Consider the following 25,553-nt stretch of genomic DNA (forward strand, 5'->3'; position numbering starts at 1 on the left):
GAAGGCAATTATTTAGGAGCAGCCCATTATCTACTGCCCAAAAAGCCACACAGGTTTGTAACACAGAGTTATGATTCCAATTTATGTGATATTTGAAATGAATACTTACCTTGGTGGGAAAAAACCCACATGAAATAAAACCTATTCTGGCCCCTTCATTGCCTCTAAAATGCTGCTGGTCTATAACAATAAATATTATTCCATTAGTTTGATATTACTGGGTTTTCAAAGGCAGGTGAATTAGATGAGATCTCTTTACAAGAGATGAATTTAAGAGACAACTGTTATTTATAAGAGCTGAAATAATGTGTTTGGAGTGCCTCAGTTTTGTATTTAACACCTGCTTTTTCTCTGCACACAATTTCCTTCAGAAAAATTCAGTAATGAATTGATTTTTACCAGTCTCAAAAGATGAAAATCTGGATTTTGCAAAATGTGTGGTGGAGAATACTGAACAGAGGAAGCCTTGTGGAAAATAAATTATTGGGCTGGCTAGAAATTGACCCTTAGCTCCCATGAGATCTTTCTGAGCTCTGTTGGAAACTTGCTTTTCCTGTGGGGTGATGTGTATAAATCAGATTAACTTCACTGAGAGCAATGAAGTAAATATATCTGAGAGAAAACAGCACTGTATTTCCAACATTTCACTGGTTTCTGGGGTTTCCAAGGTGGCCACTTGGAGGTTTATGACAGTATCAGCAGTAAAAGAGTGGGGATTTTGAAAACACTGTCCATGAGAGGAGGAGGAAAGTCTCCCATCCATGGCTGGATTAGGAGTTTATTTCAGCAGCTCCTGCTCCACCTTCTGAGGCAGCACTAAACACAAAACCATGCATTCCTAATAATTCTAATAATTTATAATTTAATAATTTTTGTTTCACACATAAACCAGAGGCTTGTGAGGTATTCTACCACCCTTTTCATCTTAAAATTGATATATTCTGTAAAATCCCTAAAGAAGCTTTAGAAAAAAAGCAAAATAAAAGCAGGGAGCAGGAGGTCCCTGTGGATGAGAGCTGAGGTGCCATGGCTGATAAATAGGCCTGGAAAATATTTGCACTGCCCATATTATTCTTGTTCTGGGGATAAAGAGAGGATTTAATTCACTAGTGCTATCAATCTGTTACCTTTCAAGGCAGTAAATTCACTAAATTCAGTAAAAAAAGCAATTCAGCTTCGTGGAGTTGTTGTTATAATATATCATTTATCATTTACTGTATGTAAGTACCAATAGCACAAACATTTAAAATCATCAAAAGAACTATAAAGAGATGAAAGGAGAACGTTTCAGAATAAATCTCTGTCTTTCCCAAAGCAATCTACTCTGAGATAAGGTTGTAGAGTGAAACATATGTCACTGGGAGCTTGACATAAAACTCTTATTTGTAATTGCAAATGTTTTAACAGAATTGTTCAACCTCATTTCCTATTTGTGTATGACACAGACTGGAAGAGGAGGAGGAGTTTTAAAAGCACACTTTGATGCCTTGGTTTCCTTTACAGGGATGCAGTGAGGATTCTCCAGGGGATTTCTCAGGGATCCTGAACAATAAATTATGGTGAGCATCCTGTGGAGGAGCCCAAGTGTCCTCCTAAACCTGCTGGGATTCCTGTCTCTTAGGGCTTTAGACTTAACCTGATAGTGATGAATGCTCCCATTAATACTTATATTAACCCATCATCTCTGAAAAGAAATGATATTTGCAGCATTTTTCTGTCTGGAATGAATGTGGGAAGGCAATTGAATCAAATTAGGGGAATGATCTACACTGCAATACTCACATTTCTCTGCACTTGTTTTCATTCACCCAATAGCTTTGCCATATTTTACATCTCATACCATTTACATAACATTTTTGGTACAGCTCTGGCGGTTTTTTATTTACTCCTGGCAGCCCTGGCCTGTTTGAAAGCTTAGAAGAGGCCACATCTATGTGGAAGGAGTGGCAGAAACCTCCAGCCTGCCCCAGAGGAGCCCTGGCAAGGCCAGGAGCAGGAGCTGAGCTCTCCCTGGACACAACCTCTGCTCACACAGCCTCTCCCACAACATCCAATTGCAGCAGCCAGGGTGGGAAAGGAGGGTGAGAGAAGAGAAGACAGATTTGTGGACAGCCAGTTCTGGTTCTAGAACTAGCCAGGGCTGGTTCTAATCTGCCTCCAGTCCAACCTTTCCTCCTGCTCAGGAGCTGCAGAAAGGACTGGGACAATCAGAGGACACAGCCAGCCCACACCAACCGAGAGGGGATTGCCCTGGGGGCACAGTGAGTTTATTTCTTGTCACTGGACTTGGCAGGTGTTTTCAGTCAGATGAAAAAAAAGCAAACAAGAAGATGGACAGAGGAGAGTTTTATCAAGTGAAATGTGGAAATTCAGACTTGCAAAAAAAGAAACTTTATAGTGAAGACATCTTTTCCCTCTGAAGGACCCTGTCCTATAGGAAAGTGTGTGTACAGGCAGGGTCATGCTCTCTGTGTCACCTGAGAATAACAAATCTCTTCTCTGCCTAGAAAGCCACCCCAGGGGACAGCCTCATGTTAAGGGTATTCCTCATTGGAAGCAGAAGGAAGTAAAGGATTGTACAGCTCCCTGCTGGCTGGAGTGCAAAAGGAAACTGCTAGCCACACTTTTTGAGAAGCAGCACATGAAATTCCCCTCTCCTTTCCTTCCTGGGGGTGCCCAGGTGGAAGGATGCTTCTACCTGACCTTCAGAAAATATGTGAGGGATGGGATTCATCTCTCAACCCTCCTCTGTAACCCAGGTCTTCTGTGGCCACTCAAACCTCCCACACTGGCTCTGGAGCCTGAGCATTTCACACTTGGAGCAAAGTGTCAAGCAGCCACATCTTTGTGTGCTTGCATTTTTATAATTGTGTTATCCTTCAGTTCCATCCTGACACTCAGTCCTGCCCCTGAAGAAAAACACAAAGATTGCTGCTCTCAGTACTCTTCCTCCAGCCTTCCTCCCCCCTCTGCTGGTCCTCCAGGCTGCTCATCCTCCCTGCAGAGCCAGCCCATCTCCTGCAGCCCCTCCCCACTCTGGCATGCCAGGAGGGATGTTCAGGCAGACTCTGTCTCCTTCTTACAAAGTGAAGACATCAGAGTAGCCAACGTGTGTCTCCATCAGGCAATTTTTGGCAGAGCCTGAAATGCTGCTGGCAGCTCCCAGCTGTGCCTTTTGGCTTGTTTTACCTCCCTGTATCCATCCCCACCATTGAAAATTCACTTAATACTAGCAGGACTGGTGTCAGGGGTTCACTGTAGTGCTGTTCACAGTGAAGAGAATTGTTCCAAGCATCCACTACCAATCTTCTGTGGAGTTTCAGGTTCTCCTCTTATTCAGGTTAATAACTGTGGAAACATTTTCTGATATTTTTATGCAAGTTCTTAATGGTTTTAGTTGGTTTTTTTTTTTTTTTAGAATGACATTTGGAGGGGGAAAGGAGAAGCCAATGTCATTCTTTTTTTCTGAATTCTTGTCTTGGATGGGGAGAATGGGAAATACCTCGTTGTCTGACCTGCCATTGTTGGTCTGCCTGAGTTGGAGGGAGCCATATCCAGCCCAGGGAAAATTCCTACTTGAGACAATGGGAAGCTTCAATTTCATCTTTACCACCCTCAAAGGCTCCCTTTGATTAAAAGGGAGGACAAAGATAAGGGGATAAGAAAATCTCCAAAATTTTCCCTTTTCTCCTGTTGACCTGAATACCTTCCATTTACTTCTGTTTTTTGCCTGGTTACTTTTGTTTTCTGTAAACAGACAACTAAAAAAGGCTGGACTGATTTTGGAAAACTCTTTTTGTTGGAAATTGGTTTTGATTACCAATATTTTGGCAAGGATAAATCTCACCCTTCAACAGATTTCAGAGCTGTGCCTTTTAGGCCAAAACTTAAGAGACAGAGTCCACACTGGACCCTTACCAGTGCACAGAAACTGCCACAAATAAATTCAAACATTAGCAGAGAAAGCCATAGAAAAGTAAAAGTTGTGTACTTTTAAAAACAAATTATTTTTTTTCCATTTACAGGAAACAGACAGAGATCTCTTATTAAAAAATATCAGAAATACTGGACTTGGAGTCTTGGTGATCTTGAAGGAATATAATCTAAGCATCAATGAAATTAATGGAAAAACTTCCAAAGACTCCCAAAGGGCTACAAGTCAGGCCTGTAAGATGGCTAATCCAATGAGACTGCTAAAACCAGTGATTCTGCAACAGCAAAATCCAAAATCAAAATTAGGAACAAAGATTTAGAAGCTTCTTCTTAAGTCACCTATTTTTTCCTCAAGGAATCCAAGAGTAAAACTCCTTGAGCATTGTAGTTAAGCCAAATGAACAACTTTTGAAACTCTGTGGTTATACTGCAAAATATTTTCAATGGCTTGGTGTGTGTGCTTTTCCATGAAATGCTCCTCCACAGTGATTTGTGTGGAATGTTTACAGTCTTGCATAATATTCTCTTATCAGATAATTGACATTATCCTCACTTAAACAAGCAGACACAAGATATTTAAACCTGACAAGTCAAAGAAAAGGAGTGCTGGCAGGTATGGAAAACACTGAACAGTGGGTGGGGATGCAATATTTTCTAAATAAAACACTCTGAGTGTAAATATCAGAGTATAAAATGCAATTCAACAGCAAACTCTTCTTGCTTTGCATTAAGGTGGGAACTGCACTGTCACACAATAAACTCTGTTCACACTGAGTGAAAGCAGCAGGGCACCTGGAGAGACCAAACTTCAGAAAAATGAGATGGTGCTGATGCCTTCTTGGGGCTACCTAAAGCAGAGGCCAGACAAAATCAAGAGAATAAAAAGCATTTCTATTTATTGAAGGGCCTCCAGGTACATTTTGGATAGATGAAGCCCCCCAGGGGCTACACCCAAAATGGACCATGGGTCATGGGTTTTCTTAGAAGTTTGGACCATTTGAATATTGGGGGTTAATGTTCCAATTACAGCTTCAGGTAATGAAGTTATTTAGCCCCAGTTTGCTCCCTGCCAAAATCACTTTTATTTTCATCTCTCAGGGCCTGAGACAGAAAGGTTCTCAAGCCTAGAGAGGAATTGTTGTGTCTGACCAAAATGTGAGGACAGCAGCTGATGCTCTGTGTGGAGTTTAGAGCTGCACACTAAAGGATTGCAGGATTACAGATATATGATAAATCTAAAAGCTAAAATCCTAAGACAGAGCAACCAGAGCAACCTGAGTGATGGAATTCTTCTCTTCTGTGCTCTATTCTGTCACTCTGGCTGCCGTGGTGACACTGAAAAGCACCTCTCATTTCTCAGATGTGACTGCTGTGATCTTCACTCAGTGCTGGCTCAAACCCTGAGGAGCAGCACGTTCCTAGCCCCAGTTCCTTTGGGATCAGCTCCCCCAGGGAGGCTCGGGCTGTCCTGGAGCTCCAGGGACAAACCCAGGCAGCTGCAGCCACAGCAGCTGCAGGGACACGTGTGCTCTGTGTGTGTGTGACTGTGTGTGGCTGGAGGGCTTCCCTCCTGGAAATTCTGGGATTAATGACACATTTAGCCCTCTCCAAGAGAGTGCATTGAAAAGAAAAAAAAGAAAGGCAGGGAGGAAAAAAAAAATTTGAAACAGGCAGGCGGGCTGATGGCTTTTCCTGCAAAGTTTAGGACTTCAAAGTTAGCTTGTAAGCAACTGCAGATGCAGGGATAAAAGCTGCCTTGGACACTATGCAGCAGCCCTTTCCTTCCCACCTGCATCTCCAGCTTGCTGCCTGCCTCTGCTGGATTCCCTGGCTGGCCATTAGCGCTGAGTCAGCCACATCAGGTAAGGATTTTGTGCTTTTTAATTACCTGGTGGGCGTCTGGGGGATAGAGTTCATGTGTGCTGGAAACTGGGATGATCTTGTTTGCGTTTACTTTTGAATGTGGGTCAGAGTGACAGAGGGCTATTACTAGAGAGTCTCTGAAATAGGATGGAAGTAAGGTTAAAATAAACAACTAAAGTAATGAAGAAGGTCACAGTGAAAGCCAAGCACACGATGTATATTGATCATTACAGGACATTCCCTTTCCTTTGCTACTTTTTTTTTTAACAAAATAAAATTAAAACCTGTGAAAATTCTTACTTCCTACTAGAAACAAAAAAGTCAAGTTATTCAAGAAGTATACATAACATTTTCCCATGAATGGAATAAAAGAAACAAACTATAAAAGAAAAAAAAAGGGCTTTAAAATAGCATTCTATTCCTCTAGGAAAGAATTATATACACCATATATCAGAGGAACATTATAGATTAGTTAATTACACATATAATAATCATACACAGCTCTACAGCCTCTGGCAATAAAAAGTTCTTGAGTAATTTCTCTACTACTGTACACATTAAATGCAAGTCTTGTTTCACTCTAGCAGAGAGTTTGAAAGGGACATAGATTTCACATATGTGGCCTGTTTATACAGCTTTATTAATTGAACACAAAAATACATTGAGAATCATGTTAGACATTATTCAGCGAGTGAAAACTGAGTTAATAAAAGAAACTGAGAAAAGCAAAGAGCGTAGTGATTATGGATTCAGCCTGGCAAACTCTGTAAGGCACTCCCCCTTAAAGAAAATGTGCTGTAATATTTTACAATATTTCATTCCAGCAGAGTCCCAACTGGTCTTAGCAGTGACTGTCAGCCAGCACTCATTAGCTCTATGAAGATAAAACAATTTGGAGCTCTCCTCACTTGAATATCAAAGGGTCACCCAGAAAGTTCTGCAGGACTCAACTCAAAGCAAATGACCTTATCGCCTTTATCTTCAAACAATGCCTTTAATTTCTGAAACCTTTTGAAGGGTTGCCAGTCTTTTGGAGTGTAGCAGCGACTTATCTGATAGAGCAGGCTTTTCATCAGGGGGAAACGACCTTTTAACTCCAGGTAACTAAGTAACTGTATGTGCCACTCTATTTTTCCTACTGCAGGGAATATGCATGGGCATACTTATTACACTGGGAACACAAAAGAATTAAGTATTGTGCTGTCTCTTCGGTGATGCAGAAGGATTCATCAGGCTTGTAGTGTGGTTTTTTTTTCCATAAAGTGAACTTGAAGTAAATGAAACTGCTCAAAAAAAAGTTTACACGCCGACAGATTGGGTTGTGACACTACAAGGATATTAACAGAGCCATATGCTGTTTACTTTTGTACTCTAATAAAGCTTCTCATCCCATAAGAATTTAATGATGAATAAGAAAGACCTGACCAAAGAGCTCTTTGCAAATGCTTTGTTAAAAAACAGAAGATGAAAAAGTAATTTAAAGACTAAAGAAGCACTTTATAATCTTCTGCACTCTTATTTGAGGTAATGAAGCTCCCTGTGAATGAGGGAATTCTCAATATTTGGGGTTTTCACATTAAATCCCATGACTGAGAAACACAAAATGTTACCAACAATACCCATAGCTGCTCTCTATTACAGGACTAAGCATCAGGTACAAAAGCAACTCAGTGAATCAGAGATGTGGGAGGCCTGACACAGTACAGCCTGTCAGACTTTTCTCAGATGAAATTCTGTAAATAAGTCAGTCAAGAGAAAAAGGCAATAGTTTTTTTACAGTGGTATCTTGCAGAAAAACATTTATCTTAAAATAGTTGCTTGTAACATCACCAGCGGAAAGGAATTTCTCCCCATCCCCTCTGGAGCCTTTTCATAATGCACAACTGAGAGAGTTTTTTAATTTGGATGTGATTTTCCTGCAAAGGTACCCTTGAAACTCCCAAAATCCACCAGGGCTTCACTGCAAGGTGTTACATATGTAGTAAACTCAGCTACAATTAATTGTTTGCAATTTTACTCCTGTGGGTTTCCCTCTGAAACACGCAAGAAGAAATTTGAGCGTATCCAGAAGAGAAGAGAGAGGATGGTGCCAGGGGAAGGTGAGGTGCCTACAGCCAGCATGGAAAGATGGTGTGTTTCCAGTGACCCAAGTGGTCTAATTTGATTTAAGAAAGTAAATGGAAATAGTCAAGGTATGGAAAATAGTCAAAATGGAAATAGGCAAAAACCACTCAGTGTATCTTGCAATTACATGAGTCCTGGTCTTGTTTTGTACAGGAGTGAAATGAAAATCAGAGTATCTAATTTGCTTTGTGTTCTACCCAAAAGCAACCCACGATTTCACTGTGAGCTTCTGCTATTTACTACTCTGTGCTGTGCTAAAATTGAGAATCAATTTATTAGACCCTGCTCATAACAGTGTAGGGCATCCATGGCCAAAATGTTTCCCCTAATGGCCCAGTTCCTCAAAGTTATTTTGTCTCAGGATGCCAAACCTGAAGAAGCATTGTGCACATCCAGCTCCCCTGGCAATCGATAGGAGCCGAGACAAATCAGTGTTTGCTGCTGACCTGACAAGACAGATCCCTGCAGAGAGGGAGCACCATCCCTCTGCCTTCCTGATGGCATGGACACCTGCAGGGCCTCAAGGTCACGAGGAAAACCCTCTGGTGAGGCTGAGATGGATCCCAGGAGCCACAACCCAGCCCCATCAGCTCTGGCACGGCTCAGAACTGGCACCAAACCTGTAAATTTGAGGGCAATAAAAACACTCAGCCCCTTGCCATCCTCCCTGTAAAGCCTAAGTCAAATGGCCACACACAAACTCGAGGGGACACAAAGTATTTCTGGTAGGTTTTTGTCTGCTTAATGTGCTTGAGGTGGCCAGTACTTGAAATTCCCCCCAAATTCCCATTGTTTTCAATGAGAAATGATCCATTTACCTTCCAAAGTGATGTAAGTTCTTTATCATACAAATAGAGTAGGAGAGCAGAAGGGAAAACTAATCCTGAATTAGCTTCATTAGAGACAGAATTATTTTCTAGTCGTTCCTACTTCTTCCTAGACCAGTTCTGTAACCTATTAAAATAATTTGAGGTTTGGAAAAGGCTCTTTGCTCCAGATAGATTTTCTCTCTTTTTCTTTTTTTTTTTTTTTTTTTTTTTTTTTTTTTTTGTGCCCTTATCTTGCTGCCTCAAAGGGCTGGGAACATTGTGGAAATACCATTTTGTTGATTTTGGACTGGGTTTGTACTGCATCTCTTTGAATTTTTTTTCTGGGGAAAGTCCTCAAGGCAGCCAGATTACTGATTTTGTCTAAAAATTTGTTTCCCTGGGAGATTTGTGCTGACTTTTTTGGTACTTACTAGCTGGATGAAGTGTCTTGTCACCTAACAGATGGAAGTTTGGTGTTGTACACTGCCAGTCCTCTGCAGAAATGGATATTGTCTTTAACATGGTTTGCAGCACTTTGCTTGTTTAATGATTTTGAAGGGTTTTTTTTTTTTTTTAAGTAGTATATTCTGCCTTTAGTTATGACCTTTATTAATGTCACTGTGACAGCTACTTTATGTGTTTTGCCTCAGGTAGAGATTATTTATGGTGAAATCTGAAAAAACACGGATTAGATTGAAGGATATTTTTATCAGTCTCTGAAACAGCAATAAAGCCATGTGTTAGTGCAGGCAATTGTTTGTACAGCTTTTCTGGGAAGAGTTTTCTACGTTAAGCTCTTAGGAGATTTCCTTAATGAGAGCATGTACTCATGTGCTTCTTTCTGACACATCTTATTTTGATTATTCTGACGTCTATTACTTTGATTGCTGTGTTCAGACTGCATGGCATCCACAGGGAGCCACCAGGGAATATTCCACATATTGAAAGGGAAAAAAAAAATTGATTGCCTAATATAGCTGAGGGATTGTAGTAGTCTGCTCTGCTCCTTTTGCTGGTTTTATATTAATTCATTGATTGAGAATGAGTTTGCTTATTCCCCCTTTTTTTTTTTTTTTTCCTACAAAGCAGCTTCCAAAAGCTAGATAGCAAATTATCTGCTTACCACAATAATGTAATGCATCTCCTGTGGTAGCTGAAGTGTTTTACAACTCAACTGTCCCTTGGCAGCTTTGTGTGCTGGCTGATTCAGTAAATGCCCCCTCCTGCAGTGTTTGCTAATCTTTTCAGTAGCCACTGCTCTTCCCCCTGTCTGTGAAACCTCTGTCATCATAACTTTGGGAAATAGTTACATTTAAAGCAGGTATCCCAGTCACATCCCATCATTTATATGCACATACTGGTCAACTTTATCAAAACACAATTGCTATGAGTTTGGTTAATAGAAGCTTAGCCATGATTATCAAAAACAAACAAAAAGAGCAAGAGAGGTACCCAAAGAAAATCTTAAGTGATCTCAAAATACAACCAAATATTTTCTTGGCAGCCAGTACTCTTTTAGCCCAGTGGTTTACCAATAAGCCATTAAAAAAAAACAAAACAAGAAAACTCCCAAAAACAAAACAAAACAAAAACACAAAACAAAAACCAAACAAACAACAAACAAAAAAACCTCCACCTCTGAGTTCTGTAATTTTATCTACCTGGCTCTGGAAGGGAGAACTTGCCCAAATGTTATTTTTGCCCACAGATAGAAAAACTTCCTTGATAGGTATCTGGAATACAAAACTGGAAGGTGCCCCAACTTTTCCTCCTCCTCATTCTAATAAGAAGAGGCACAACATCCCCCAGGCTAACTTCCTCTCCACTTTTTAAATGGCTGATCAATTTATGTTCAATTTGTCTCAGAAGGCAAAAGTCTGTGGAACAAAAATAAATCTGAAGATGATACAAAGACAAGAGGGTTCTCAGAAGTTCCTGAATAGCTCTCTAATGAGTTTAATGGTAAATATGAAAAATTCCTTGGGGTCTGAATGAGAAAATTCCTTTACAGGAAGGAGCCTGTCTTATGTCTACACTTTCTTCCTTCCCATCCCCATTTGAAATTGTATTTTGCTGATGTTTGACCCATCATGCAAACTTTGCATGGAATTTTATCTCACTGATATCCTGCAGGTCTGTATGAAGAGCAAAGGAAGGTAAAATTCAGGCAGTGGCTTATTTAACACCTAAGCTATATTTCATTGGTCATAACTTAATAATTAAAAATTCCTTTAGAATTAGCATATTAGACCTTCCCTGCATCCATCAGATGTGTTATTTGTTATCTGGTCCAGGTACCAGATAGACCAATCCACAAACATGATTCAGAATTACTTTAATCTTCTTTGTCCCTTTCCCCCAATTATTTACTTTACAATAAGCTGTGGGCTTGCTGGAAAACCCGTTGTCTGTGACTCAGCCTCCCTCAACAGCACAGCACAGATGCTTTGATTGACTCAGGCTACCTTATCATCAGCTCTGTTCTTAATGGACTCGAGGAAAAAAATGTATAAAACTTCACAAAGCCATTTGCTCTGTTTTTCTCTATTAGATGTTAAGATTAAAGCTGGCAACAAAGACATAAACAGGATGAAATCTAATTAATTTGTTGGTTTTCTTCTGCAAGAAATAGAAGGAAAATGAAGAGAAGGCTATTTCCTATCCCACTGTACCTGCAATTCAAATGCTAAAATACATGGATATTTGATTTTCTGAACATGTATAAAGAGAATAAAGGTCTAAGAAATCTGTCCTTTTCCCTTAGCTAGCCCAGAAGTTTTTGCATCCAAGAGTCTTGTGAGTGCCAGACACCCACATCCCATAAACTCCCTGGAGCATTTGGGCTTCTTTTCTCCCATATTATCCTTTAAAAAATCTTACTCACAATTGTTAAATATACAAACCCTCCAGCTTCAGATAATTTTCAGTCTTTTGCCAGGTTCAGTATTTTCAATTGATCATGCAGCAGAAATTCCCTGGGAAAGCAGGAGTGCCTCAGAGCATTCCCAGGCTGGAGCAAAGATGCATTGGGCTCCCCCTCCCCTCCCTGGGTGTGGGTTCAGGGGCAGGACAGGCTGTGCCATCACCTGTGGGCTCAGCATCTGCCCTCACAGGGCTCATCTGTGCCCCTCAGAGGAGGGAGGCTTTGCCATTCCCTTGGGGATCACAGCCTGGGACCACGAGGAGGTTCTGGATGTGGGAGGATGAGGTTTGACTCAACCCCTGTCCCTGGTGTGAAGGCATTGGGCTCTCAGCACTGATGAGTTCAGGACAGCTGAGCTGGGGCTGCAGGCAATCCCAGCACAGCCCAAGCATCTCCCAGAGGAATTTCACAGCTCTTTTCCCCTCCTGACATGATTGCTGCCTGGCAGTACAAACAGCTCTGACATAAATCATAAATTTATTTACTGCCCATCCCAGTCCCTCACTGCTTCTCTGCCTTTCCCCAATAACTGATTTCTTAATCATGAAAATCCCCCACAGTTATTCCTGCTGCTTCCCAAAATCTGCTATCCATGAAGATTTCCTGTTCTGTTTGCTATTACCTCTACTCTGCATGGGTGTGGAGACACTTTCTCTCATTAATACACCTCTGACAACGTTATCCATCTGCTGTTTCCAAACAGCTTCATCTTCTCTCTTGGATCTGAGCTTGCAGCTTTCCTCCTGAGAATACCAAGCACCCCCACGAGGTGCTGGAAGGATGTGAGGGGACCTGGAGAGCTGCCCTTGGTCAGCCCCACTCTGCTCCCAAGGCACAGAAACCCTCACAAGGGCAAAAAAAGTGTTGGAAGAAGGCAGAAAAAAAGCTGGAGGCAGAAACCCTAAGTACCTGATTAGCTGGAAAACAATCAGCTCTGGAAACAAAAAATCTGGGGTTTGTGGTAGCATCAGGTTTTGTTTTTTAAGACCCTTAGCAGACAGCTTTCTGTTGTTTTCAATGGGGCTAAACTGAGTGTGGAACTGAAACTCTGCAGTGCTGAAGAAGGTGGCACAGGTGGCCACGAGGGCACCTAAGCACAGGGAGCATCCCTCTGGCCACCAGGGTCATCCCTGCTTCCTGCCACTCTCACAGCAATTCTGCGAGGAAAACTGCAGCCACAAAAAACAAACCTCACAAATGACAGACCCACCCATTAAGGGGGGTTTGCCTCTGAATTCCATCTCTGCTGTCACAGCCCAGCTCCTCACTGTGATTATCTGCATCACAGGTTACGTGACTGCCCAAAGAGCTCCTACTTCAGCATGAGCAACCACTGCTGACCCACACAGAGAGCTTTTCTTCTGTCTGATTGCTTTCACAACTGCAAACATTTAAAAAAGTTAATATTTTTCCACTGAGACAGAGCCAGGAGAAGCCCAAAGTGTTAAGTGATACTTTGTTGATCACTGCTGACAGGAAAGATGTTGTGTTTTAGGATACAGGAACTGGATCAATCTCTTGTGTCACAGACAGGTGCCCCCAGAGCTCTCCATCGATTATGCCACAGAGAAGATCTTATCTGAGCTGCTTCACTTTCTATTAGCAATTAAACACATCTTGAAATGAGGGCTTTGGTGGCAGTCTCCCAAGTGTCCAGTAAAGGTAGAAATACCTGTGATGGACAGCAGCTTCAATCATTCTATAGCATAATATATATATATGTTAATATAAAAAATAATAATAAAGCAGTTCTGGCATAGTTAGATGAGTAGATGGACTAATCATCAATTGATCAATACCTGTTGGTTTGGTCAAAACCTATGCCCAAGTGCATGAGCCTTCAAATTCTTCCTTTCCTACCATAAAACCTTCACCAACAATGAAATTTGCATTCAAATTTCTATAAAAAGTTTCATTAACAGCATGTAAAATAAGCAACACTTAAAATTCCTTACCAGCTCTAAGCAGAACATACTTTTTTTTTTTAGAAGAATGAACAAGCTGAATAAAAGGGGCAATAAATTTCAATTTTAGTAATGATACTTGTTTGTGAGTCCCCAGCAATGCAGAAAGGAGTGATTTATGTTCATTTGTGCTTGGGAAGCAATGCTTTAGCACACCGATTTTCAACTTCTTTTTTTTAATCAGAGGTCCTTTTATGCCTAAAGAAAGCCATGGACTATCCTGCACCCCCTCTTGTTGTATGCCTAAGGGAAGGCATAAGGCAGCAAGGTATTTTGCATGAAGAAAGAAGGATAAAGAGAACCTAATTTCTACTTTACAAAGAGCATCATTTTGCTTAAGGGACAGGACTCCTTAATTTGGGAGTTTCTGGAAGGGTCCTGGAGCTGGGGCAGCAGGTGCAGCACACAGGGATATACTGGAGCAATTTCTGTGTGAAGGGCTGGGGGCTCTTGGCTTATTTGTGACATGAGCTGAAATCTGACATCTTAAGAGCCCCCATAACTTAAATAACCTTTCAGCCTGTAAGATATTCTTGGGAACACCCATTTCCTGATATCAGAGGCTCTGAGCAAGGGGCTGGAAATATATTCCCTGCATCCAGAGTGGGCAGCTGTGGATTACAGAGGCTGCTCTTGATCTTGCTCTTTATTCATTTCCAATAACTTCTTCAAGGCCACGAGCTTATTCTTGCTTTTTAAAGCCACCTTCATTTCCTAAAGTGTTGCCTAGCACTAAAGTGCTCTGTTAAGCTGCTGCCATGTTTTTCCATTCTGTAGAAATTATTGTTCTATATAGGTTGATTTTAAGAGTGCCTTCTGGCATCCATTTGGGGAAAAGGCACTACATAAAAGCAAAATCAATACAAGGGACAGTTATATTTCCTGAGCTTTTTCATTAGCTGTAAAATATCCACGTTCAAGGAGGGAGGAGGAAAGAATGTCATTTCTACCCAAACTGAAGGAGAACGAGACAAAGCGTGGGAGAACTTGCATAAATGTTCCTGATGGCAGCACGGACTGTGCACAGGCAGATCTCTGTTCTCAGCACATCCAAACAGCCCTACAAACACTGGCCTCTCCTGTGACAGGCACCAGGCCATTGGGAAAATGCAGAAATAGTTCTATTTTAAAAAGAGATTGATCCCTTCACTTGTTCTTAATTTTTGTGAAAGCCAAACTGACCATTGGCTGAAAATCCACAGGTAAGCTTTGCCTTTGTTCAGCACCAAGAATTTGGCTTGGCATCATTTTATTGTTCTTTTCTTCATTCTCTCTCAAATCTCCCCTGAACTCCACCCATGTTATCTTTGCTCAAAATATCCCAAAATATCCATCTTCTGACCTGAGCAGACTGTCCTTGGGTAAAGCCCTCATCACCTCACACGATATATTTTCTAAGATTAGCAAGCAAAGAGCTGGAACAAGTTCTGAAAAGCTGTAATCTCTATTTCTATGATTTTGAACTTAAAGATATTGCAGTAAGTTTTTATCAGAATTAAATCATTGCTGCTTGGTTAAAGCCCAGCTGAAAAATTAAAATTCAGGCTGCTAAATTAGCCAGTATTCTGACACAGGTTACCAAACTAGAAAGGCAACATCTTATTTCAGCTTGGAGTAAAATTTCAAATCACAGTGTCCATTCAGTATCAGCGAGCAATTATGGGAGTGAGGAATTGCACACAAGCTTTTCTTTTTTTCACTCTCTTTTTTTTAATACAAGCCTTCTACAATGGCATTTTCATTAGCAGGAAATACCTGTTGTCTGTAGAAAAATAATTTGTCTTGCTTTTTGAAGACTAAATTACCTTCTCTAAAAGATTAGCTGAAAAGCACTGTATAAATTCATAGGCATTCCAGGTTAAATAACAAAGTTTTGCTTCTTTCTGGTGACCCCTAGTGATGTATTTTGTGAGAGAGTTCAAGAGTAAACCCAGCATGTTATTTATTTCTGAAACACAGATAAGGCATCTGGAAGATTTTATCTGTGTGATTTTGCCACTAGCCTATAATTCAGGGAACTGGAAAATAAAGGCCCAGGAAACTTATCAGTGTGTGGTTGTTGATTTGAGACCCAAGTGGGGCTGTGGAGGAACGTGAGCTGGCAGTCACAGACAGCACCAAGCAGCAGAACAGCATCTGGGGGACAGCCACTGCCTAGAATCAGTCTTCTGGGTTTAAGGGAGCACTTCCATGGTGTGCTTATCATCAAGAGGTTTCTACCCAGCTCTGCCCATATTTGCCTTGTGATCTCAGTGTTGTTATTTGAAGAAACTCCCATCCTGTTTTGGCTCCTCTCAGGGCTCTCGGTGAGGTAAAACAAGAATTGGGCAGCAAAATAGGAGAAAAAGCAGCCATTGATAAAAATTTCATTTGTATTTTCACAGATATCTGACACAGAGATCAAAACTGATTTCAAACTGGTTTCATGAGGGTGCACCAGAAGGATGGCTGCCTCTCTCCCTGTTTGCCTGGCCATTCTGGTCCATGACTGAGGCAGAGCTTGCTGAGCAGTAAATCCAGCAGGAGAGAGCTCCTTGCTGCATGCCAGGGAAGGGCTGGGTGGGAGAGCACGAGTCTCCAGCCAGCCCTGCCCTGCCCCTGCAGGCTCACCCTGTGGCCCATACAAACAGAACTCACAGAATGACCAGGCTGGAAGAGACCTCCAAGATCGTGGAGTTCAACCCAGCCCTGACACCTCAGCTAACCCCTGGCACCCAGTGCCACATCCAGGCTCTGTTAAACACACCCAGGGATGGGGACTGCACCACCTCCCTGGGCAGCCATTCCAGTGCTCAATCAGGAGACATCTGTGTGCCCAAGTCACTCTGCTGAAGCCAAGGGCTGGGAGAGGAGCGCCAGCAGAAAGTTTTGGGGCTGCTGTGCCTCCAGTCCCTGTCCAGGCACTCTGCTTCCTTCCTGCCTCATCCCACCTGCTGTTCTCCAGCTCCTGCTCAGTCTTTTCCTTGGATATTTTGTCTCTCCCAGCACCCTTTTTCCAAGGGAAAAGGGTAGGAAAGCATTTCATCCTTCATCTCTAAATCACAAATTGAACAGGTTGGAAGAGACCTTCAAGATTATCGAGTTCAACCAGCCCCAGCACCTCAACTAACCCCTGGCACCCAGTGCCACATCCAGGCTCTGTTAAACACACCCAGGGATGGGGACTGCACCACCTCCTCAGGGAAACAATTCCAGAACTTTGTCACCCTTTCTGTAAAAAACTTAATCGTAGCAGCAAGGTGGAACTTTACATTTTTAGCAGCTCTTTTGCATGTCTCTGTACCCTGCCCAAACAATTGAGTCTTGGTTTGGTAGCACATGAAAATAGAAGAGTGTGCCTAATTTTAAACTGGTGTTATTTAACATGCAATACCATGTGAAATTCAAGGCTGTTGGTCCTGTCCAGCTCCACTGATTTTTACTGGGAACAGAACAGCCACACAGTGAACAGAGTTTGGCTCATTTTTTCATTGTAACAGCTGTCCTCAAACTCATTTTCATTAAAAAAACATTGAGATCAGCCTTACATGTCACAGACTCCCCTTTGCATAGTTTTACATTTTTTTCTCCTGAATCAACCTATTGAAAAAATAACATTCATCATCTTGATATCTGTATTACTAATGCAAAGGGAGGCAAGAAAATTCCCCTTCTGTTTTTATAGCAGAAAATTTATTGCAGGTTGCCAGAATCTGGAGTGATTAAGTCATATTAAAGACATTTCTGTCTACTGAAATTTTATATTTGGTTAAAGAACACAGTTTGATTTTGTATGTGACAATATTTCTTCACTGTAATACAAACATTTCTGTCCTTCCCCAATGGGTCACAATGAAGTCAATAAAATATGCACAGAAGAAATGCAAGCAGCATTTGGCTCAATATAAAGATTGATAATGTAACCACCTAAAAAAAGTACTTTTTATCATCATAAGTCTCTCCTGGTTTTTTATAGTTTTCAGTGAGCAAAACAATCCATCATACTTGAACTTCATACACGTTCCTGGAGCCAATATTTAGTACAAGTCAATTTTTAATTATGATATTTTTATAAAACCTACAATTTATTTCCTGACTTTGTAAAACACTTTAAACAGCAAGTCATGGATATAAATTATGCAAATCTCGAGGGACCCCAGATTCATTAATCTGACTGGATTCCACAGCAAAGCAGAGCACAGCACGATTGCCTGGCTCTCCCTCTGACACCCCAGAGCAGCAAAGATGGGTACAGCACTGAGGCACAGTGGGAAATCACCATTTTCCTTTAGAGCAGAGTGATTTTTAACCTTTGAATAAAGTGCCCATTATGCTTAGAATACCTGTTGCACTCTCACTTTTAGGGCTAAAGGAAAATGGGTTTTTAGCAGTGAAAGGAGTACAAAGGTTCTCATCTATAGTACTGCACAAAGAGCAGTGAAGCCCTACTCCAACACTCTGAGCTTTACAGCCAGCCTGTCCCTGAACTTGTGGCTGTGCCATTCCTACAGACAGCCAGAGCCAATCCTGCTGGCAGCAGAAGGAAATCTGCCCAGGGAGGCTGAGAGCCCTTTGGGAGCAGCAGCCTCAGGCTGGCTTTCCCCGACTGTCTGCTCTGAAGGGAAACCAAAAATGCCACTTGTGCCAAGCCCCTTCCCCACGGCCTTTTACTGCTACAGCCCAGAGGCTGCAGAGCTGCTAGAATGGCTTTTCCCCCAACCTGTGTGAAGCACAAACTCTTTTCTCCTTCCCATCTCCCATTCTGCTCCTTTCCCAGGCCATCTCCTCTCTCCAGACCCAGCACCTGCTCCTCTCACTTAAGCCAGCTTGTCTGTGCCTCCTTTAAAATAACTGTGTTTGTTTTCCAGCTGTTGTCTCTTTTGGAGGCCACCCCAGTGCTCTCCAGCTGCTGTCTCTTCAGGCACAGCTGTGCTGGCTCCATCCCCATCCCCTCCTTTGTGTGCATGGACATGGCCTGCATCCTTCTGGAGCTGATGCTGCTAAAGGAGCATTCAGCTATGGCAAGGACAGCAGCACAGAGCAGGGATGAACGAGGATAATTTTTGCTCAGGCACAAGAGAGAGAATCACAGGATTTAGCCTGTGTTCTTTAATAAAAAGAGCATTTTGTGTGTCTTTATTTATATTTTTTCTTTTAAAAGTAGATTATTGGGGGTTATTGGGGTTATTGTCTGGGTCTCAGGCTGCACGGACTAACATCACCCAAGTTCCTGTAGACCAAAGAGGAACTATTGGAAGGCAAAGCACCCTGGCTGTTAATCCTTTCCAGCTTCTCTTGCTCTCAGTGCCTTTCCTTTCACTTTGGGAAAGTCTGTGCAGGAGACCAGCAGGTGAGAGGGAGCAACTGCAGCATCTGAGGCTGTTGCTAAAATGTAGTTGGAAAGTAGTGCATGAGGGCTTAAACAAAAAAAAAAATCCAATGGCTTTTTTACCTTTCCTAGGGGACAATTCCCACACACTCCATTCTTTTTTCAGCACTTGAAACAGTTTCTCTTCCTATTTACAGAGTAAGATATACAGTCTGTGCTTCAGTTCATATTTTCTGAACTTCAGATACTCTTCTCCATATTCAAATATCTCACAGGCAAATGCATACCCTTATTTATACTTCTTATATTAACCCAGTTACATGGTGACTATAAAATTCCATAATAAGAAATAAGAGCTCTCATTGCACATTCACAAAGCCCTCCAAAGAACAGAGGAAGAACAGGCCATAAGCCTCATAAATCCAACTTAATTTATTCATAGGAAGAGTGTAAAAATCGGATATTTTTATATTCCAGGATATTTATGATAAGATGGTGAATGTATAAACCTCCCCCAACAAGAATTCAATAATTGATGATAAAATAACAAAATAGATAACAGGTTTCAGAGTTGTTGCATCAGAAGAGTGAAATATTGTAAACAATAACATGGTTGGTAAGCATTCAATCAAATCCGCAGTGGGTGAGGGCAAGAATATATTTTCAAAACTTTCAGAGCTCTCTGATCCCCTGATCCAGAATCTTCCAGCTTCAGTGTCTGCAGCAATAGGCAGACATTTTCCTTTCATTAAATATACCCAAGTAACCTGGGGGTGAGGGGAGAGATTCTTGCATCATGGTCATTTTTGGTCTCCAGCAAGTTTTTCAGGCATTACATCCACAAGAGAAAGAGGATGGTAGGAGAGACCTGCTTTCCCAGTCAGTGTGGCTGGGGCTATCTCTGGTTTTTTGCCTGCCACGCAGAGGACTTGTTTTGGTCACACCCATGTTCTGAGACAGAGAAAAGTGAGGATTTGGCCAATGCCAGCACACAGAGCTCCCTCAGTGATGGGACAGAAGCCCCTCCTGAACCAACCATGCCATGGCTCTTGCTCAGGTCAAGTCCCTTGCTAGAGAGGAAAGTCAGACTAAATATAGACATCTTGGAAAAAAATATTTTGCTCAAATCACCTAGATCTTTACCTTTCAAAAGAAAGAAATTCCCTATTTTCCACCTCAACTATGCTCACAGATGTTGCTCTGAAAGCAGATGTTCTCACCACATTCTCCCCTAGCCCAAGCTCCCCTCCCTGCTATGCACATATCAGCAACACAAAATGCATCCTCGCTTTCCCTTTTGCTAGGCTAGGCAAATTAATTTCAACCTATACTTTAAAAGCAAGCTCTTCATTCTCCTGATTATCCTAATAGCCTTTCCCACTGCTTGTGCAAATCAGAACAAGCAGGCAGGGATCCAAATGAGTTCTGTACAGTGGCACTAATTTAACTGTTGCTCTACTGCATTTCCAGCACTGAGAGCAGCTTTTCACACTGCAGTGGGAACAGTCACCTTGTGATCAGGTAGCACAGCCCTTTTGTATTGACCCAATTCTATTGTTAATCCTCAGGCTTGCTAATGTACTGCTCTGCCCTGGGAGTGTTCAAGGCTCTTTTGTATGTGAGCAGGACTTAGAAGGGTTTTTGGAGATGATTCTGGATAGCTGTGGATAAGACATGTGCCTGCTCAGTTCAATGGTATTTGCTGGAGGAAGGGGGAAATGAATGTGCAGCAACAAAGGAAATTCTGTGACTCAGCTAGAAGGGCAGAAAGCAGGAATCCAGTAAATATCAGTCTTTAGGATAATAGCTGTCACTGCTCAGCTGTTCTTCACAGGTTCCTTATCTAAAGCCTCTGTGACACTCACTGAGGAGAGAGAATTCAACAGAGCCTCACAGGAGAAAAGGATGCACACTCTGGGCCCACTTCTCAACCACTCAACAATTATAAATGCTTTTTCTTGATCAATTAGATTGGAAATCAAGCAAACAGGACTTTCCTACCTGGAAGCAAGCTTCTGATTTACAGTATTTCTGCTTATAGAACCTATTTCTCCCGTTTAAGGCTGTTCAAGTGTTTGCCAAGGTCAGTTTTCTGTCAGGGGCCAGCAATGCAAAATTTGTGCTTGTGTGATTTTGTGTGATTATGAAATCCTCTTGCTGCTCTCAGAAACTGCAGCACAAGCAATCATTCCTGCTTTGTTCTTCCCCATTTAAGTGGCTGTGAAACACTCCACGAAATGCAAATGCAGATCCTCCTGCTCCTTGCCTGGCAGCAGCTTACAAAACTGATGGGGAATCTCTTCACAGCTCTACTTTATTTTATTTTTTTCCCCCCCAGGCATCCAGGTGAGTCTATCTTTCTCTAGAAAGGTAAGAATCCCTGCCTATCCAGCTTAGGGAGCAACAGCCAGCACCACCAAAGCCCCTGTAGTTTGCCTGCCTCCACCTCCCAGAAGAACATGCCACCCACACGTCTAGGAGGGACCAATCCCACCCTTTTTTTTCATAGTCAAAGAGGGATTCTGAAGCAGCAGAACAACAATCCCATAGCCCAGATGGCCTTGGAGACCACCACAAGTCCCTTGTCCCTTGCTGTGCATTAAATGCAGGCAAGTCAGTCAAAATAGAGACATGTTGAAATAAAACACCTCTTTCTAGAGTGAATTAGATAATAATTTTATCCCAGAGCTGAAGGAGAAGATTACTTATTGCTGTCTGGTGTCTGCAGAGAGCCACAGTTTCATCTTAATGATGCTCTGGCATTCACACTTCAGTCCTCAGCAAGCACTCACAATTAACATAAAAAGGGTCCTACTTATGCATTAGTTTCTGTATTTGACTTGAAGAGGCAGATGAATAAGAGTAAATAAATGTGAGCTGTTAAAGCATGGGGCTCAATATGGTTCTGGAAACAGGAGATGGAAGTTTTAATTGCAGACAGAAAGATTTTGAGATCAATGAGCTTGCCTCCACCCCACTCCAATGGCTGTGGTTTCCCAAATCAAACCCCAGAATTTACAGCCAGGCTCAGCACCCACTCTGCTCAGATCCTTTTCCACAAGCAGTAATGACCACTGATGAAACAGCCAAAAGCCCAGGTGGCTCTCCTGCAAATGTACATTTCAGAGCCCCAGACCTGATCCTGCAGCTGCCAGCTTCACCCTGGGAAAACCATTAGCAGCTGGCTTCACGTCTAGGAAAAGAAAATGAAATATGTTGCATTTTCACAGCCATCAATCAGCAGATGCAGTGCCAGGAAAGCTTCATAATGATGTAGATATCACCAACTGACTTTGCAAAAAAGAAAAAAAAACAAAAAAGTATTTTTTGGAGGAAAACGTATGCAAAAAACCCCAACAGCAGATGAGCTCAGTGCACACTTGTGTGTGGTGTGATCCTTCCTTGCTCGGACAGGAGAGGACTGAGGTCAGAAAGCACCTCCCCAGCCAGCCAGTGTTCACCCTGCTCCCTAAGGATGGCAGCAGGAGGGCACATTTCAGCCCTCAGCACCCCCTCACTGGAGCCATGGCAGGGGGCTCAGCCCCAGCCTCACACGATTAAATGAGTGCCTTTTCCTGCCCTGCTGAGCTTTCTATTATTCTGTGGAGAACAGAGTTCTGAGAGCAGAAAACCTTAAAATGGAAAAAAAGATGGTACTTTAGAGTTGCACAATGATGCAAGTAAGCCCAGAAATAACTTTAAAAAAACAAAATATCAATGAATAAAATGTCACTTTTGGCATTTGATTGGGTTTTCTTTTTCTTAATGTTCTGCAAAATGGCTGAACATTATCAGCAGCATCACTGCTCCTAAGTGTTGTATTTCCAAATGGTTTTTTCTGCTTTTACCCCTTTTTATTATCTTCACTGTTTTCCTGAGAGAGAGACTGAAATGCCTGGCATGACTCATGCTGTGAGCAATCCTTCTGTGGGAACTGAATGAGAACAGGCTGATAACAAGGGTGATTTCATTAGAAAGAGCTCAGCCCGGTGGCTGGTTACACGGGATGCTATTGAAATTATGCATGCAGAACCCCAGCTCTGTCATATTGGTTTAGCTCATGTTTTCCATGGCACGGGAGAAAGTCCCTTTGTCAGTTCAGTGGAGAAAGGTTGGAGATGATTGAGGTAAAACAGCAGGAGGAGACCAATACGATGAAGTCACACGGCCAACTGCCCATGTATAACACAGTCATGGAGGGGAAAGCAGAGGGCAAACTAAAATTAAGTCAAAAGGACACAGGAGACAAGAGGCTACACATATGGGACATGGAGAGGATGTGCAGTGAGCTGGTTTGTACAGCAGGCAGAGTGCAGAATTGCCATGCCCTGTATTCAGATGTTTCCTGTTAATATTGGTGGGAGCTCTGTACTCTCTAGTGCTGGAATGGACAGTCTGTTTAGTGAGCAGGCATGGAGAGAGGCATGTTTAATTAATTTTACAGTCATGGGCAGAAAGGTCAGATGACAGCCTGTGAGTAAAATCCCCAGCAGCCAGATTGGACAAGAGAATAAAAAAAAAAATGTATTTGAGAGGAAAGCAAGGTCAAGTCTGGACTCACTCTGGTGGTTGTTCACACCTCTCCAGCAGAAAATAAGGTCTTAATTTTGCTGCAGGTCACCAGGTAAGAACAGCCTTATTGCAGGAAACCTTGGTCACTTCAGAGGCAACACAGTTCACTTTAATTGTTGCCTCTGGGTAGAGCAGTGCAGATACAAGTCACAGAACAGGGGCTCACGTGAGACATGGAACCAGCCCTGCCTGGCACAATCAGACACCCACCACACACCTCAGCAGTGGAAATGGCTACAAAGGCAGGTGCTCATCATTGTATATGTGTGTATATTCATTATTCTGTCCTTTTCCAGTGGGTAAGCATGGAACAGTGACAGATGGAGGTACAATCCCAGGCAGGAGGGAAAGACCCAACTCTTTCCAAGGCCAGGAGGCACTCAGTGCCCTGAGGAAGCTGACAGGACACTACCAGGGCAGCAGCTGGCTGTTCCTCATGGCCACAGATGGTGGAGGAAAAGGGAGAGCAGCCTGAGCAGGGCTGGAATAGGGTCAGCCATGATTTAAGTGGTGAGACACCTTGCCTGGGAGATCATTGTTCACAAAACTCCTTCACCCTGAAGAAGCTGACAGGACACTACCAGGGCAGAACAAATATTTCCTCTTCCATCTATGAACACACAAAGTCACAGAGGGAAGTTCTCACCAACCAGGAAAGCCCAAATGTGCAGCTGCAACCCCAAATTGTGCCTCTGCACTTTGCTCCTGGTGCCTGTAAATGGTGACCCAGCCCCTGTGGCATCACCAAGCCCTGATTTCTGGAGGACTGGTGCTTCCTGCAGCTCCCAGGACAGATGACACTCCACTGCAGAGCAGTGAGCCAGTATTTCGTGTCACTCTTATTGTGAGCACGTGGCTTTAATGCATGCATTGCTCAAAGTAGCAAAACCCATCTTGGAAATGCCATTTCTTTCCAGACAGTATAATAAAGAGGAAAAAAGCCTAACTGGGTACTTAATTTGCAGTCATTAATTTACTTTCATAGCCTTTGTAGGGTGAAGGCAAAATAATATCAATGTTAAAGGCAAAGGGAAGTAGTGCAGATCCATTAAGAGGGAAAAAGAGCAGGTAATAGAAAGGGAACATAAATGCATTCAAAATCTTTTTTTGCTTCGTTTTTCTCAGAGACATTTCATTACAATCAGATATTTAGCAGTTTATTTCAAGCCCTTAATAAGAACACAAGGCACAAAAATGAAAGAAAGAGCTAAAAATGGGCATACCACCATGAGTAAAAAACCAAATCATTAGAAACAAAAGTTGCCTTCAGAAATGAACGCAGAACGTCTGACATCCAAAGGGCAAAAACAGAGGCAAAAATTCAGTGCTTAACAAGAAAAAGTGAAAAAAAGGATGGTCTGAGATGCTACAAACCAGCCAGACTGCCTTCCATGCAGGTTCCTCCTAATGATTTGCAACTTTCAGAGTCATTAGGAAAAATTAAGACTGGAATTTGTTACTGAGCACAATGCCCATAAAACACAGCAACTCATTAGACCTGTGCACACGGATTTGAGAGGCCACAGCTGGACTACTGTGACCAATTTTCATCATCCTACTGAAACAAAGCTGGACAAATTAGAGGCAGTTCAGAAAGCGAGCTGCAATGCTAACAAGGGACCTGGAAATGTGACCTGGAAAGAAAGTGAAAAGGAAATGAGCTTACCTCAGAGAAGGGAGCACTGGAAGGGGCTGTGGTTATTCTTCTTACATGTGGAGCAGAGAGACAACAGCTGGCTATTCCTCATGGCCACAGATGGTGGAGAAAGAGGGAGAGCAGCCTGAGCAGGGCTGGAATAGGGTCAGCCATGATTTAAGTGGTGAGACACCTTGCCTGGGAGATCGCTGTTCACAAAACTCCTTCACCTGGAGCTGGAAGGGAGCAGGGAAACCCCACAGGTGCATGGCTTAGCAACCTTAAATCCTCCCTCAGAAAACAGGGAAATAAGGAAAAAGCTGGATTATTAAGAGCCAATTGCAGCATGTGAGCCAATTCTCTTTCCTTACAGCATCACTGGTCTAGTAAGAGGCAAGTGTGAGGTGTGGGCTATCCTACC

At 42.4% G+C, this 25,553-nt stretch overlaps 1 protein-coding gene across 1 annotated transcript in view; it reads left to right on the top strand.

Moving 5' to 3' along the window:
• Nucleotides 1-5,633: 5,633 nt before the first annotated feature.
• LOC132330286 (von Willebrand factor D and EGF domain-containing protein-like) overlaps nt 5,634-25,553 on the top strand; it is a 164,849-nt gene continuing 144,929 nt past the window's right edge. The window contains exon 1 of the mRNA XM_059852350.1: nt 5,634-5,795. Coding sequence (XP_059708333.1) covers nt 5,699-5,795 — 97 coding nt within the window. The 5' untranslated portion in view covers nt 5,634-5,698. The remainder of the gene's footprint in view (nt 5,796-25,553) is intronic.

The sequence above is a fragment of the Haemorhous mexicanus genome, chromosome 8 (assembly GCF_027477595.1).
Source record: "Haemorhous mexicanus isolate bHaeMex1 chromosome 8, bHaeMex1.pri, whole genome shotgun sequence".
Classification (NCBI taxonomy): domain Eukaryota; kingdom Metazoa; phylum Chordata; class Aves; order Passeriformes; family Fringillidae; genus Haemorhous; species Haemorhous mexicanus.